The sequence below is a fragment of the Mesoplodon densirostris genome, chromosome 2 (assembly GCF_025265405.1).
Source record: "Mesoplodon densirostris isolate mMesDen1 chromosome 2, mMesDen1 primary haplotype, whole genome shotgun sequence".
NCBI classification, from domain to species: Eukaryota; Metazoa; Chordata; class Mammalia; order Artiodactyla; family Ziphiidae; genus Mesoplodon; species Mesoplodon densirostris.
This window is the reverse complement of record NC_082662.1, coordinates 51,214,959-51,231,466: the sequence shown is the minus strand read 5'-3', so window position 1 is coordinate 51,231,466 and position 16,508 is coordinate 51,214,959. Positions and strand designations below refer to the sequence as shown.

General features: G+C 37.0%; 1 protein-coding gene and 1 pseudogene across 4 annotated transcripts in view; both read left to right on the top strand.

The window, feature by feature from the left end:
* Positions 1 to 15,188, top strand: part of MYSM1 (Myb like, SWIRM and MPN domains 1) — a 41,434-nt gene extending 26,246 nt beyond the window's left edge. For 2 of the 4 annotated variants that reach the window (XM_060089870.1, XM_060089866.1), the window contains 8 exons: positions 709 to 763; positions 1,114 to 1,164; positions 1,883 to 1,957; positions 2,581 to 2,769; positions 3,483 to 3,615; positions 7,939 to 8,044; positions 8,223 to 8,280; positions 10,209 to 15,188. In XM_060089870.1, coding sequence (XP_059945853.1) covers positions 709 to 763; positions 1,114 to 1,164; positions 1,883 to 1,957; positions 2,581 to 2,769; positions 3,483 to 3,615; positions 7,939 to 8,044; positions 8,223 to 8,280; positions 10,209 to 10,376 — 835 coding nt within the window. In that variant the 3' untranslated portion in view covers positions 10,377 to 15,188. The remainder of the gene's footprint in view (positions 1 to 708; positions 764 to 1,113; positions 1,165 to 1,882; positions 1,958 to 2,580; positions 2,770 to 3,482; positions 3,616 to 7,938; positions 8,045 to 8,222; positions 8,281 to 10,208) is intronic. The other 2 variants (XM_060089869.1, XM_060089868.1) reach the window with 2 other exon arrangements.
* On the top strand, positions 8,356 to 9,813 carry LOC132483457 (sorting nexin-21-like; annotated as a pseudogene).
* Positions 15,189 to 16,508: the final 1,320 nt, after the last annotated feature.

Genomic DNA, 16,508 nt, shown 5'->3' with positions numbered 1-16,508 from the left:
AATGAACATATTCGCTGTTTGTTTCCTCTGACCGTAGCCTAAAAACACTTTAAATATTTTTCTCAAACCTCAATTCTTTATTGGTCAAAGCCTTTCTAATATTTCTGTCAGATTTGCACATGCTTTTGTATCTAGCCTTGCTTAGGCGTCCCTCTTTCCATCTTTTATACTTTTTCATTTTAAAAGATGAGTTTATCATAGAACTTTCGATATCCATTAATTTCTTTAACAGAACTGTTTGTCATTTATTCATTCAACAAATACTTACTGAGTCCCTACTCTGTTGAACACATTGTACTGACAGGAGTGTTTCTGAGAAACTTCCATCTTTCTTGAACTTTCTTTCCTATCTTATGTCAGGGTTAGGTTTTCATTGAACTTTTGAAACCTACTTTCAGTGTAGGACACATGTCTGGCCATTTATAATGTTCTCCTCTTTGGGTGTTAAAAGAAATTAAGACAACAAAATTACTTTTTCCCAAAGGTCATGTTGTTTCCCAAAGTTTTAATCAAGTCCGAAAGAACAGTGCTTCTTTCAAAAGGGTTGTATCACAAGAAGTTCTCCTAGTTTAATATTTTTTTCACTCAGACAGAATTTAAGTTTAGAATATTGGTACACATTTTCAAATTTGTAAATGGATGTTATTTTCCTGATTATGTTATTGAAATTATATTAGGAATGATTTTTTTTTCTTTTTCCTTTTCCAGCTCATTCGATCCCTTCCAACTGATACCTTGTAATTTTTTCAGTGAAGAAAAGCAGGTACTACTTATTCATCACTGAATGACCGTAAATAATACCCTCCTCTCAGACATGAAATATTTCTTCTTTTTCTGTGTGTGCAAGGCATGTGTATAAGAAAGGTTGGATAAGGCAGGGTACGCTGAAGGTCAGATGAGTGATACAGATGGAGAATAAGAAAAGAATTTCTCCATGCTAGGGCTTTGAATTTATACATATATTTCTTTAAAAGTCTGATTTGTGCTGAGCCTTGGTTGGTGGTGAGAACTTGGTGTGATAGATAAAGGAGAGAAGGGTGGGCATTCCGATAGGAAGAACAAAATCTCGATTTTTATGCTCCCCCATTTTTTTTTTTTTTTTTTATATTTCAGGAGCCATTTCAGGTGAAAGTGGCTTCAGAAGCACTTTTAATAATGGATTTGGTAAGGATATTATATTGTGTTTACTTAGTTATTCTGATTTCTATTCTTGTGTATTTTTATTGCAGGCATAAGAGAGAGTATGGAAGACGTGTATTTTGGATCTTAACTATCCTCCTTTACAAGGAATCTAAAAAATAAGTCTTTTCTTTTGGAGAAAAGCCAAACAATTGCATGTTTCCATATTTTAGAGAAAATAAATTAATGTGAGTTTTTGCAGACTGTTTATCATTAACCCTATTTTAATTTCCTAGTATTCTTGTCTGCTGCCTTCTAGATAACTGCAACAAAGCACAACTCTTGTAATTTGGAGACTCCTTGTTTTGCACTAAACTACAGAGATCTCCAATGGTTGTGTGTGTTTATGGTGTTTTCTATAGGAGGACCCAGAGTGATGTTTACTTTGTATCCTTATGATACCTTTCCTCAGTAGGCGGAGGAAATGGTATCTTCATTTTGTAAATGAAAAAAATGGCATCTTGGAGTGTTTCAATGTTTGGTTCAAAGCCTCTCAGCTGGCAGTACAGATAGGTCTAAAATCTTAAGTCTCTGTATGCTGAGCCTAGCATCTGGTTCCTCTACTATGCTATTTCATTTTAGAGAAGCATAATTACCATACTTGTAAATGACTCTTCTATGATAAGTGAGGTTTATTCTGATTTTTTGGTCTGGTGGGTTTGGTTTGTATGTTTGGGCTAAGTCTATCTTGTATTTTTTTTAGCATGCTCATGTTTCTATGGCAGAAGTGATTGGTCTGTTAGGAGGAAGATACTCAGAAGTTGATAAGACAGTTGAGGTAAGTTTTCTCTTAAAAATTTTAAAATTATTTAGTCCTGCTGCCATACCAAATATTTTTATAGATTTTAGTGTGTATAATTAACATATAAACCTTATCTATGATATAAATGAGAATATGCAAATGTGGACAGTTATATATTCCCAGAGGTGACTGAACATTCCATATATTGAGCACCTGTTTCCTTTTACCACTGAGAAAGAGGGAACATTACCAGGCCTTAGTTCTTCATTGCCTTTGCCAGTGAAAAGCTTCAACTCCTAAGAGGCCAGAGACCAGGAAACATGCTCTAACCTTATAATTGAAACTTGATATACATCATTTTGCTAGAAATTATTATCATAAGTAACAGGGGTCATCAAAAGACTGTGTTTATACAGATACTATACAGGCTGACCTGGAAAACTAACCCGTAACTTGTCTTGAGTAGGAAAATGGCTTTTGAGTTCCTTGCATACAATCACACTTTTGGAGAGTAATTCGTTTGCAAGTTAAAGGCTGCCTATTATATAGGCAGATAAAAGGCTTGGCTTTAAAAAGTTTCTGTATCTGTGTATGAAAGGACTGAAGCAATAGAATTAACAGGATTTCAGTATAATCATCTGAGGATTAATCCTTTATAGGTCTGTGCAGCAGAACCGTGTAACAGTCTGAGTACAGGACTACAGTGTGAGATGGATCCCGTCTCACAAACACAAGCCTCGGAAACCTTGGCTGTCAGGGGCTATAGTGTTATTGGATGGTATCATTCTCATCCTGCCTTTGATCCTAATCCTTCCTTACGAGATATTGACACTCAAGCCAAATACCAGGTGTGTTTATAGGTCTTTTTGTATGTAGTCTGTAAATAATTGCACATTTTCTCCCCTCTTGTTGTTTTCCGTTAAATAAATACACTTTTAACATTTCTAGCAGAGTGATTACAAGAGTAATACATGTTTATTTAAACATTTAGAAAATTAGCTATTCTGTTTAATATAGACAAGACATCAAAGTAACAGTGATAATTCCCCCCAGAGCCTTTAAAAATGATGGGGATAACTAAGACAGGGACTGGGTACAATTGAAATAATTGGAAATATAATATATTTTGCACCTCTGGAAAAAACAGAGTTTTGCTTTATTCTGCAATTTTATGTTTGATATCTGGATGTTTCTGCTGTAGGCAGCTGTTTGTAAATTATTACCATATAGATAAAGATTACAGCTGAGGGGCTAGTGAATATAATTTGTAATTCATGGCAAATATAGATTTTGCAGGCCAGGTGATCTTTTTAAGGGTGATCTTAAAAAAAAAAGGGATCTGTTCAGGTTGGGTTGGACATGTTTTGGCCTGAAAATTTTAGGGTATGGAATAAATTTAGTTGCTGTTTGGAAGTGAAGTTTTTAACACACTTTTGCATTCCCTTTTCCTCTATTGGAGGAATTTTAAAATGAGGAGGAACATTTAAAATGTTGGTATGGGTAAATACTGACTTTTAAATTTATGTGGTTGAAACTAATTATACTTTTTTTTAAATTGTAGAGTTACTTCTCCAGAGGCGGTGCAAAGTTCATTGGAATGATTGTTAGTCCTTATAATAGAAATAATCCTTTACCTTATTCTCAGATTACCTGCCTGGTTATAAGTGATGAAATTAGCCCAGATGGCTCTTATCGTAAGTTTTCAACAAAAACAATCCTACTTCTACTTTCTTTTTTTTTTTTTGAATCTTACAAATCACAGAATTTATAGCTGTTGAAAGCAATTTGATGGAAAAGTTTGTGTCCTCAACTAAGGAATCACTGTTTGCATACCATGTAGTGCAGCCACCCTCTTTCCTTTTATGATTTCCTTCTGCATTAAAGTTCCCACTGTATTACCATGGCCACTGGGCAAAAACATTACAATGTAGAGAAAACTTATGGCCAAGCAGTGTGTGTATTAGGTCCTGGAGACATTGCAGTAAGCAAAACAGACAAAGTCTCTTCTGTTCTCTTGAAAATTCTTGATAAATGCAGATTGGCTTTCTCTGCAATGACATTCAAATGAAAAAATAATAATAATAAAGAATAATGACCACCCTACCACTAGCTATCCATGATCTCCCAGTTTAGGCTCAACAGTGCCTAGCTATTTTTATATCTGTCTCTCTCAAGAAAGAATTTGGTTGGTTTAGCCCATCATATGACTTGGTTCCTTTGGGATTTATGTCCACTGCTGTTCCAGTCAACTCTGGCTGGATAGAGAATTAGTGTAGCAGACTAGGAAAAGTAGGGGAGTGTAAGAAGCGAGTGTGGATGGAAGGAAAAGATTAGAGGAAACAATTACATCTCTAGGATACTCTCTTTTCATCCTTAATACCACTACTCTAGTTGACTGTCCTCTCTGGATACTGTCACTCTACATTATACTCTTCCCCATTAGCTCATGAGCCCCTTGAAGGTAGATATGATGTTGTACTCATTTTTCTATTCTCAGTTTCTAGCACAGGGCCTGGCATAAAGTAGGTACTAAATGAATGTTTAACAAATTAATTTCTTCATTCTTAATAATGTCAGTCAGATACCCTCTCTTTATAATGTCACAAAAATACCCTCTTTGGTAAAGACCCCAGCACTACCACCCCTCATGTCATTTACTATTAGTTGCTCTATTCTTTGTGCACCTGCAACATTTGTTTCCTGCCTTCGTCGTTGCTTTCGTGTTTTAATATAATTTATTTATTTAGCCTGTCTCACTAAATTGTGAGCCCCAAAGAGCAGGAGCTATGTCTTCTTTGTACCTCCTGTAGTACCTAATCAATTGCCTTACACCTAAGGAGTGGTCAGGGCTCTATAGGTTTTTGTTGAATGAATAGTATTGACATTAACTTTAGTCCAAAATGCCCATTTTGAACATATCACATATATACATCATTCTTTACACCAGTGTAATTTTACAAAAAGTTAACAAAAGGAAGAATCACAATGAACTTGTTCTCAATTTAAACCATGTCTTACTGTCACATTCTGCTAGATTTGGGGAGTGAGCCTCTACTCTGATGCTGTCTAATACAGTCACATGTGGCTACGTGTGACTGTTTAAATTAATTAGAATTAAATGAAATTTAAAATTTAGTTCCTAGAATCCTACTGCTGGCCAAAATGAAGTAACAAGGACCTGTCTGAAACAACCAAAAAACTGGACAAAATATAGAGAACAGTGGTATTTAGGATATAATATCAAACAGTGAAAGAATATGATTCCTGAGAGATGGAAAACCAATAAAGTGAGCCCAGGTTAACCTAGCTTATTGACTTAAAAGAACTTCCAGGTGTGGCACAAGGTGGAGAAACCCACCCAGAGCCTAGCAGACTCTGAGTTGAGGTGATGGAGGTAAGAGCAAGGAGACCAGGGCAACTAAATTTGCAAGACATTGTACCAGAGAGCAGAAAGCTGCCTAGAGAGCAGACTCCAAAGATTTGTAGAAGGTTCAGATTTATTATTTAGCAAGATAAAGACCAATGCCTGTGTGTGAACAGACTACCCCAAACAGGAAAGAATCGCCTGAAAGATTAGCAGGCACAGTCCTGGATTCTCGCATAAGCTGCCGTCACAACACACAAGTATTCCACGTTAACATCGTTGCAGAAAGTTCTCTTGGGCAGAGCTGCCTCTTACATGACTTGACCATTGTTAACACTGCTTGTTAGGTCTTAATCCTTGGTTCTTCTCTTTGTTCCTCTTGGAACCCTTCTGGTTCAAGAATTAAAATTTCCTAGAAGCCCTGGGATACCTTGTGTTACAGTACTTTGAACTGGATCCTTTACTTATTTATTTGTTCATTCATTGATTCATTCTTCTTTTTTCCCCCTCTATTAGGTGTGTACCCAAATCCTATCTTTATAGTATGTCTAATGGTTAATCATTTTCTCTATTTGTAATAGGCCAGAGATATACTTAGTGATTCGTTTTATTCTGACACTTTAGTGGATAAAAATAATCAGTACATATATGTCTAATTGAATCACTTTGCTATACACTTGAAAATAACACATTGTAAATTAGCTATACCTCAATAAAAAAAATAATAAGCATATCAAAAAATAATCAGTACAAAAAGAAATTTTTACTGGTTTTAGTGCTGTTTTTTTAACTTAGAAAATATTCTGAATACCAAATAGAGGTGTATGACGTGTTGTGTGTGTGTGTGTGTATTTTCATGGTCTTTTTATGAGCACAGACTGAAAATGTATTTATTTACCTCTCTTTTAGTCTCATTTTTTACTTTCATTAAGAGTAGGAGTTGCTTACCTGGATTCAGAGCCCAGCTCTGATATTTATTAGTTATTTTACCTTGGGCAGGTTACTTAATCCCTCTCATTCTCATTTGCCAAATCTGTAAAATGAGAAAAAAATTATTAACTTGCTTACAGGAGGTTGTAGAGACTGTCAGTAATGTATGTAAAGTGCTTAGTAAATAATAGGTCTAAAATAGGTAGTTACGATCATAGCTATTGTCTGTGCTTAGTAGATAATCAAAACATAACAAGTAAATGATTGTTATCACAAAAGGAGTTTGTGTAATAGCTTGTGTACTATAATGTTTCACTCTTCTTAAGTTCCTGGAGGGGGAAAATGAAATGGAAGAGAATTGAGAAATGAAAAAAGATCAGTTTATCATCAGGCTTGCTGTTCCTTTCTCTCCTTCCATATACCTGAAAAAAAAAAATGGGGGGAAAAAAGCCTTTTTAGGGCACATTGACAAGTTATGCTTGTATTGTGTGGAAGTAGAATTATGATTTTTTTCTTAATACCTTCCCTAATACCTTCTGATTTGCTGACATTTTGTTTACTCGAAAAGCCTACAATGACAAAAATGCAAGTTGAGAGGCAGTGTAATGTAAACATTAAGAACATAAACTCGAGCCAGACTGCCTGGGTTCAAACCCTGGCTCTACCTCTTACTAATTAGATATGTCCAAGAACAGGTTATTTAATAACCTTTCTGTGGCTCAGTGTCCTTGTCAAAAAAAAAACATTGGGGACAACACTGGTAGCTAGTTCATGTAACTGGCCTTACATTTATATAAAAAGCACCTTTATATATAAAGCCTGGCACATAGTAAGCATTATATAAGTGTTATTATTATTATTATTATTATTATTATTATTATGGTATTGGCCTTCGGTAATGAATCAGCTGAGCCTTTAATAAACTGCAAATACAATTACATGGAGATTTTGAAAGATATGTGAGAAATGTCTAAGTAGGCTCATCTTTTGTTATTTTTTCCTTTCTAACTTACGTACGTGATATCTACCCCTTGGACTTGTTTCCTCCAGAGTTTAGCATGACTCAAGTGCAGTTACTGCCTCTCCAGAGTTAAACCTAGCCCCTGTCTAGTCTTAGATCAGCACGTAGAGGGAGGTGGAATGAATGTGGGCTCAGAAGTCGGGCAAGCCTGGTGGGGTTTGAAATCTAAGCTCTTTGCTTTACTAGTGGAAAGAGCTTGTTCAACCTGTCTCAGCCTCAGTTTTATCTGTTAAATAGGAATAATGCTACCTACCTCATAGCAGTGCTGTAAGCTTGATAACATGTGTTTAAAAAAAAAAAGTCACTGGGATGGAATATATCTTGGTTTGCCTAGGTCAATCCCAATTTAAGCCTGTGGTTCTGGCACAATTATTAATAGTGCCAGCTTTCACTCCAAAAGTGTCTTGGTTTGGATGATAAATTATGTGATCATCTTACCTGTCACAGTTCCTTGCATGGAATTGTCATGCAAATGACACTTTTACTTTTCTTTATTAATTGCTTGGCATTAATACACTTGATGAACCAAGTTCAGCCAGGCAGTGCATATTTAATGAATGCCCACTATGTTTAACGTGCTGTTTAGCTGGTCTGCCAAGCTGCAGTTATGAAAACACGGAAGGGAATTTTAAGTAATTGAAAGGCGATTGGAGATTTAAGAAAATGTAAAATGTAAAAATGTGCTGCTTTATGCTTTTCTAGGTTTACCTTATAAATTTGAAGTACAACAGATGTTAGAAGAACCTCGGTGGGGATTAGTGCTTGAAAAGACAAAATGGATAATAGAAAAATACGGGCTATCCCGGAGGTATGTACTGTGGTTTGAGATGGTTACACATCTGCAGTGTTTCTCATTAAATCACATTTTAGGGAAAACCCAAGTTAAATATAAAATTGTGGTGTATGGCATCAGTGATAGCTTATTACAAAACTGATTCGTTTATAGTATTTGTTTCACTGGTTTGTTTTCATATTTCTTCCAACAGCAGTGTCCCCATGGATAAAATCTTTCGTCGGGATTCTGACCTGACTTGTTTGCAGAAAGTAAGCTGCCTTCACTTTAATTGGTTTCATTGCTCACAGATTCCAAAGCTATTCATATTGATGTGTTTTCCCATGATGCCTAACGCTTTGTGGATACACTTTTTTGTGTATTTCCTTTATTGCTTTTTCCTTGCTAAAATTAATTTCTAGGAGATAACTAGTAATGTGTTTTGGTGCCCATGCTTGCATATAGAAATAATGCTGTTTTAGAAAAAATTTGTCCATGTTGGCTGATAAATTTCTTAGCACATTATTATTGTACACAATGGAGAACATTTTTCTTATTTTATTAAATTCAGAAGTGCCATGTTTCCATTTAGCTTTAACAAATTGATCATTTTTAAAAACGGTAGTATAAATCTAACATTTAAATGGTAATTTTACTTAACTTTCTGGTAGGAAAAGAGTCTTGAATTATTTTATTTCACTTCTAGTTTTGTTTCTATGAGTATAATGAATTTCAGTAAGATTGGCAACATTTGTCTTTCTTTTTTTCCTTTGGTAACAGTTTGGGAATAGAAAATTTTAAAATTAAATTTCTTAAAAAAAAATTTTTTTTTTTTGGCTGCGTTGGGTCTTCATTGCTGCACGTGGGCTTTCTCTGGTTGCAGCTAGCCGGGGCTACTCTTACTGCAGTGCGCGGGCTTCTTATTGCAGTGGCTTCTCTTGTCATGGAGCACGTGCTCTAGGTGTGCGGGCTTCAGTGGTTGCAGCATGCGGGCCGTAGAGCATGCAGCCTTCAGTAGTGTGGCGCGTAGGCTCAGTAGTTGTGGCTCTCAGGCTTAGTTGTTCATGGGATCTCCTGGGACCAGGGATCGAACCCATGTCCCCTGCATTGGCAGGCGGATTCTTAACCACTGTGCCACCAGGGAAGTCTCTTTTTAATATTTTTTACCCCCTCCTATTATAGCCACTTTTTCTTTGCTCTGTTGGAAGATTAATGTGCACATTTCCCAGGAAATAGACTCTATCATTCTATTTTTGAAATGGTAGAATCCTGTATTTTTATGTACATAGATTTTTATCCCATAGGATTCATGGTTTTATAAATAAAACTACTAAAAAAAGAAGCAAAGTTACAAGTTTGTCCAAAGTAGAAAGCATCCTACATGCAATTTCAGTTTTATCTCCTTATATAAAATCAGAAAGTAACTGCACCTCACCTCCACTGGCCTCTACCGCGAGGCCCTGGCGCTCTGGGCCAACGCCTGGCAGCTGCAGGCCCAGCTGGGTGTCCCCTCGGGCCCAGACCGCCCTCTGCTGACCCTGGTGGGGCTGGCTGTGTGCCACCAGGAGCTGGAGGACCCCGGGGAGTCCCGGGCACGCTGTGAGAAGGCCCTACAGCTGCTGGGGGACAAGAGCCCTCACCCTTTTCTGGTACCCTTTCTGGAGGCCCCAGTGTGGCTCTCCTGGCACCTGGGCCTGGACAAACGCCAGTCAGAGGCCCGGCTCCAGGCCCTGCAAGAGGCAGGCCTGACGCCCACACCACCCCCCAGTCTCAAAGAATTACTCACCAAGGAGGTGCTGGATTAACATACCTAGATTTAAGGCCGCTGTGGGGAGAGGCGCTGCCCCAGGATGGGGGTGGGGTACGGGCAGATGAGGACATGGACAGCAGTTGGGAGGCGACCGGGGTCCTGGGAACCCCTAGAAGTTCCACAAACAATTTGTAGCAGACTGAAGAATGCGCTGCTTCTGTTGAGCTGGGCTCAGGACAAGCTTTGCTAAGCATTCCTCAGCAATGGCTTCCTGCACTTCAGCTGACAGTTACTAAACACAAGTCTATCCTCAGTCACCTTTAAGGAGAATGATTCTCATTTAAGCATTAGAAAATGGGAGATGTGGAAAGGGATAAAATAGTGATAGTGATGCAAACCCTCTTCTTACCACTTTTTGTGTTTAAATATAAAATTTTTCTTTTCAACTAGCTTTTGGAGTGTCTGAGGAAAACTCTGAGCAAAGTGGCCAATTGCTTCATTGCTGAAGAATTCTTGACTCAAATAGAAAATTTATTCCTTTCCAATTACAAAAGCCAGCCAGAGAACGGAGTGGCCGAAGAGAAGTGTGTTGTGGAGCCAAAGGCGCTGTTAACGTGACTATTTTAAAGTAAGATGTCTTAGCCGCGACACAGTAGACCGTACTTTCAGAGTTATAGCCTTGAAATTATTGTAATTTAGTTAACAGTGGTACAGCTTTGTTGTTGTTTTTTTTTTTTTTGCTAGTTCACGAAATCCAAATTTTGCCACATAAACCATGTGACAAGAAAGAGACACGGACTTGGACTTGTTTTCATATGTGGCGCTTAGTCCTCCTCGCTGGTCAGCAGGGTGTGGACTGACTGGCGGCCTCCCTGCTGTCTTCAGGTTGATAAGTGCACTGTGTCTCAGATTTTTATTTCCCCCTGAACTAGTCATTCCAGCTTTGCTATCTCCTGTCTCATGAGGAGCACTTCCATTCTTTTCATGTGTTTTTTGGTGAGGCTTGTTTATGGTTGCAAATGAGATACAGGTGGGTGGTCCCAGCGTAATTAACATCGTTGAGAACTGCTGGTTTAATGAATCTAAGGACAGGCTGTGGGAGGCCAGGGGAGGCATCAGGAGAAAATCTTCAAAACAGGCAGGAGATCTAAAGGAGAGAATCAAATGACCAGTTTTTTAATTACAGATATTTGCTTCCATTTTATTGTATAACAGCACTACTATAGGATATGCCATTTTCTCAGCTGAAACATTTTGTATGGATTTCAGATACATAACATAATAAGCTTCAACTATAGGTCCACTTATGTTCATTTGTGTGATAAAGCCTCAGTTAACTAGAACACAGGTAATCATAACCCTTAAACTAGACTTTTTTTTTTTCCTACTACCTGCTATGAGGAGAAAGAGGCAGATTACAATAAAGCTTAAATAAATCAGACTTAATTTTAAAAACAAAAAATCCTTCCAGGACATATTATGTATTTAGCCCCGTTTCATACACTTGCTGAATCCAGAACAGGGGTCAGTGAACTTTTTATGTAAAGGGGCAGTTAGTAACTTAGGCTTTGCAGGCTACACACCATCTCTATCAGACATTCTTCTTTATGTTTTTTAACAACTGTTTAAAAACATAAAACCATTCTTAGCTCATGAGCCTCACAGAAAACAGGTTGCTGGCCATTATCTTCCAAACCCTGCTCCAGAGAATTGCAAACATTTAGAATTTATTTTCAAATGCATGAGCCTGAGACATTGAAAGGTCTTGCATCATCTTCAAACAACAATAAAACTAAAAATTGTGATTTACATTTAAAATTGTTTTCAAATGAAAGTTAGTAGTCATGCTGCCTGATTTATTCTGATAGATTTTAGTTTCCTTCTCTTAACTAAAGAATTGACTTATGTCCTTTCTCCAAGCATTCTTACTAATATCAGTTTTATTACTTCTAATCTGCATATGATTCTGTACCTTTACCTTTTTTGGTTTAATGAATATCCAAGGAAAATAAGTCAGTACTGGAAGGAGCAGTGAGCCAGTTTTAGATGACCTGGGTCTTGACTCAACCTTGTGATTTGGGGGATATAGTTTACCTTCTCTGGGCCTAAATTCATGTGTAACTGAGGTCTAAATTATCTGCCCTGCATCCTTTCAGGTCTAAAATCTTATGATTCACTCTGATTGTTGGACTTACCCACCTGGAGCTTGTATTTTGAGATGTTCCAGTTCCCAAATTAATGAATGTTTTTAAAGAAAAATGGTAGTATTTTCCAATTTTCTATATGTATTTAGGACAAACGGTGAAACATAACTTACAAAGCAGTTACTTTTGGGACTGGGCTTATTAGAGCTATAGACCAAGAATCAGGAAACCTGAGTTCTTACCCTAATTCTCTTACCAGCTTTGTTGTGTGGCAGTGGTAAGATCACATAACCTTCTGGACCTCAGAATCTTCACCTGTAATTAAAGGGCAGAAAGTCTGTAATTCTGTAAAAGGGTAGTGATTTGTTCCTTTCTTCCCTTCCTTTTGACATACTTTCTTCGTTGTATCAGGAACAGATCCTAGAAAGTGGTATTAGTTAGCTTTCTTGATTGACATTTCCCAGTAATATTGATGAATTGGGGTTGGAAAATAGTGGAAATGGTTAAAAGTTCTTTTCTCAGTCTGGGTCCTCTGCATGCTAGTGGTTCACCACATTTAGTAACCTAAGCCATACTATGAGGAACTCTTAAAGGTGGTAATATTCAGAGTTTAGAGCTTTGAGAGAACAATTTTTAAAATAATACTGTTTTTTTCTGATGATAGAGTACATTTATGAGAAAATATTTTTTAAAAAGCAGAAAGCACAGTTAACATTTTGGTATAAATCTTTCCCCATTTTTTTTTGCATCGTGTAATTTTAGATTAAAATCTGATATTTTCCTCCCCTCCTCCCTCATTCATTGTTTTTTTTTTTTCTCGTCATATTCTTAAAACATTTTTGTAACTACAAGTGCCCGCGTTCCTGTCACTGCCAACCTTGGCCTGCTGAGGGCAGTAGGAGCCAGGCCTTGAGAAGCAGAGAGGAAGTCTAGGGCTGAGGGTGGCAGTGTAATGCAGGAAGTTTAGGAGGCAGGGTCTCAGAGGGAAACCTACCTCTAGTAATGTTTACAGAGTGAAGATGGGACTCGAAAACATCCAAGTCTCTTCATCCTGATTTGGTTCTTTCTTTTGCGCAATGACAATAAAGTAATGAGCTTAATTTACTTTCCTTTTCCAGCTTGCCTGGTGGAAATTGACACAAATACTTCACTAGTATTTGACCTAGCACTCTTAAAAATCTAATCTCAAAGTAACATTCAAAAAAAGAAAAATCAGTGGAATAAGACCCACAAGATCAGACTCTCCTTACCCCTCTGTAATTTTAGCCTTGAACCATTGGCCCTCAAAGCAGCTTTATGACTTTCATAGGCCTTAGACACTTTTGCCTTCTTAGGCCTCTTCCATAAAAAATTAAAAATTAATGTTACAATTGCATTTGTATAAAGTGAATTTTATATTATATACAAACACATCCTTAAATCTAAAAGTTTGGTTTTTTTCTTATGAATTTAAAAGAAATTAAAACATTTCGGGGGGCCTCTAAATGTATTATGGGCCTGAGACCTGGTGCCTAATAGATAAGTTGGCCCTGCCTATACTATGAAGGGTGCTATTGGGAAAATGGCAGTCACTACCCTCTCCCCTATAAGCCCACCTCACAAACCCTAGAGGAGCTTTGCCACACAGCCAAGAACATTGCAGTACCTGCAGCTTTAGATCCATAGACTTGAACTTTATTCTTTACTGATGTGACCAAAATTCAGGAGTGTTACTTGGGACCATTCATCCCCCAAAGAACGATAGGCCGCTGTGGCTAACTTCAGTTTTCAGGTAGATATTTTATTCTATTCTTAACCGATAGTTTTGAAACTCATGCCACATGTCCTGCTGCCTTTTCTTCCTGCGTTTCCCTCAAGCCCTTTTTTTTCATCCTCACTCCCTCACTTCTTACCTGACAGTGTATAGGTACCAGATCCTTCACTGTCATGTGTTGAAAGCAGGGCCTGAAAAATAGAGTTGAACAAACCCATTCATACTTCCCAGAAGCTGACTAATGCTGCCCCAGCCCTCTCTCCATAACTTTCCTCCCCCAAAGGACTGGGGCAAGGGCTGTGACATGCAGACCATCTAGGCAGCAGAGGAGGCTGTGGTCTCAGCATGCCAACCTGAGTGGGCTTCCTGCTCTTCAGTTTACCTTCTTCTTTGTCTTGCTGGGTCCTAATGAAGTGAGCTGGAGGACCTGGAGGAACTGATGCAGTCAGGAGGCCCTAGAACTGATGCTTTGTCCTGTCCCTACAGAAGAGCCATAGGACATCTGGCCACCTGGAAGGTAGCTACCATCCTCAGGTCATCAACAAGCGTCCAATTGGTGGGTTTCTCAGTAGAAATTAAGTCAGGGTACCCAAATGTTGTGGGGGTTTTTGTTTTTGTTTTTTTTTAACCTACGCTCTTCTCTACCCAGAACTAGGCACTAAATCTGTAGAGTCGCAGATTATGACATTTAGGAAAACTTTTTTCTCACAAACATGAAGAAGAAATCACATACATTTGTAACATCATCTGTTTCATCATGGTTAATATAAAATTTAACAAAGAAATTTGATCTGCATCTCCAATTTACCAGTGGTTTAATAGTTTTCTTACAAATTAATACCACATTTTGCAATATTTCCAGAAAATCACTGTGGAGAATAATGTAATATACTTTAGCTTAATTCCTGACCTTTTCTTAAATGGTTTTGTGTGTGCTGTTCCCCCAAACTCTGTTTTTTCATTTAACCTATAATTTGTGCTTTCTGGTATCTTCTAAATCTTATCTTTTAAGCTACCTTACTTAAATCCTTTCTGGAACAAGGCAAAGAATAAATATGTCATCCCCGCTAAGTCAGGAGAAAGTCAGAATATCCCAGAGAAGCTGTGATTATGCCAGGGGCTCTATACCAAACTAAATTTGAACAGGTAAAATTAACTCATGGTATCTGGGTTGTTTTATTTTATACCTTTGACTATATTTATGAATATATTCATAAGAACTTTAATCAGCAAAAAATACCTGATCTGCCGTCTTTGAGGTTTCCTGGAGTACTCTCTTAGGGATTAAGAAGTATGTTAATTATGATTTTATAGTTTGTATTCCTGTTTCATAGGTTACCACAGAACATTTGTTTCAACCTATGGATTATAAAATAGTATTAAGATTGTAGCATGACTTAAATAGATAGGTCATATATATCTTTAAATTTGTGGATTCGATGTGTAAATTGTGTATTATGTATAAGTTTACTATGATTATTGGTAAACCTGTTGCTCTTGTTTTCCCCAAATGTTATCAGTGTTTATGGATTTCTTTATCAGTTTGAATTTTGGAATGTTCTGTAATAAAATATAATGATTTCAACTATTTTGTGCTTTTAAATATGCCATGTTGTCTATACCTGTAATAAAGAATATTGTAAATATTAATGTTTGTACAGTTATTAAAGCTTTTCCTTAAAATGATTGAACTCTCCTCCTTGTACTTTATTTTATGTACTGTGACATAAAATATCTCATTTTAAGCTTTGGGGTTTTAGCTTGTAAAATTTAAAGGGAAACATTCTGAAGATTCTGTATAAATAAAATTTTGAAAGTAAAGTGGTGAATCATTTGGTTGCTTTCTAAATCATTAGCAGCATGCACACTGAATTACAGACAATGCCCCATTAATTCAGCAAACATTTGTTGAGCATTGTAGGGGCACAAAGATGAATGTCTTGGTTTCTTTCCACAAGAATCCTACTACCTACTACCTAGTGAGTGGGCAACATAAAACCTAACATAGGTAGCTAAGACACTGGGATACAAACTGGAACTGATTATAAATGCCTGTAAGACTTCAAGGGTAAGAGGTGTTTAGATAAATGAAAATTCTCTAGAATGTAAGCAGTGAGATTGATTGCTTGGAAGAGATCGCCTTTAAACCAAAATGACATTTGGGGAAGATGTTCTGGAGGGAAGTGATCTTAGAGCACAGGCATGGAGGTAAGGAATGAAAAAAGATTTAGAGTGGTGAGTAGCCAGAGGGTAGGGTTCATGAAGATGTTAATTATGAAGGTAATTCACATTCAGTCGACTAAGGATACAAAAGGTATAAATTAACAGAAAATTCTCACCTTAGAATTAACTGATTAACTGGTCTTTAACTTCCCAGTCCTTATTTTCTGCAAAACCTATCTATTTCAAAAACAGAAGAACAGGATCAGACTTGTGTATATTCAGTACATATGTATCTTCAATGTCCTTTTATTGAGGACTTCTTTCCATCTCAGCACATAAACATCTATGCATTCTTTGCAAGAGGTACATAGCATTCTGTAGTATAGATTTGCCATAATTAATTTGATCAGTTTTCAACTGATGAACTTTAGATGTTCCCATTTTTCTATGAAAAATAATTTTTGTTTGCACACTTCTAAAATTTCTCTGAATAGATTCCTAGGTGCTTAATTGCTAGATGAAGATCTGTGTACCCCTTACATTTTGTTAATATCTGCAAAAAATTTTTTCAATTTCCACAAGCTAATTTTTCTCAGTAGTACAGCCACGTTCATCATCTTGTTTACAGAACCAATTTGAATTCAGGCTCCTAAATGAAAGTAATTTAGGTGGCAAAGTGTAATAAAATCC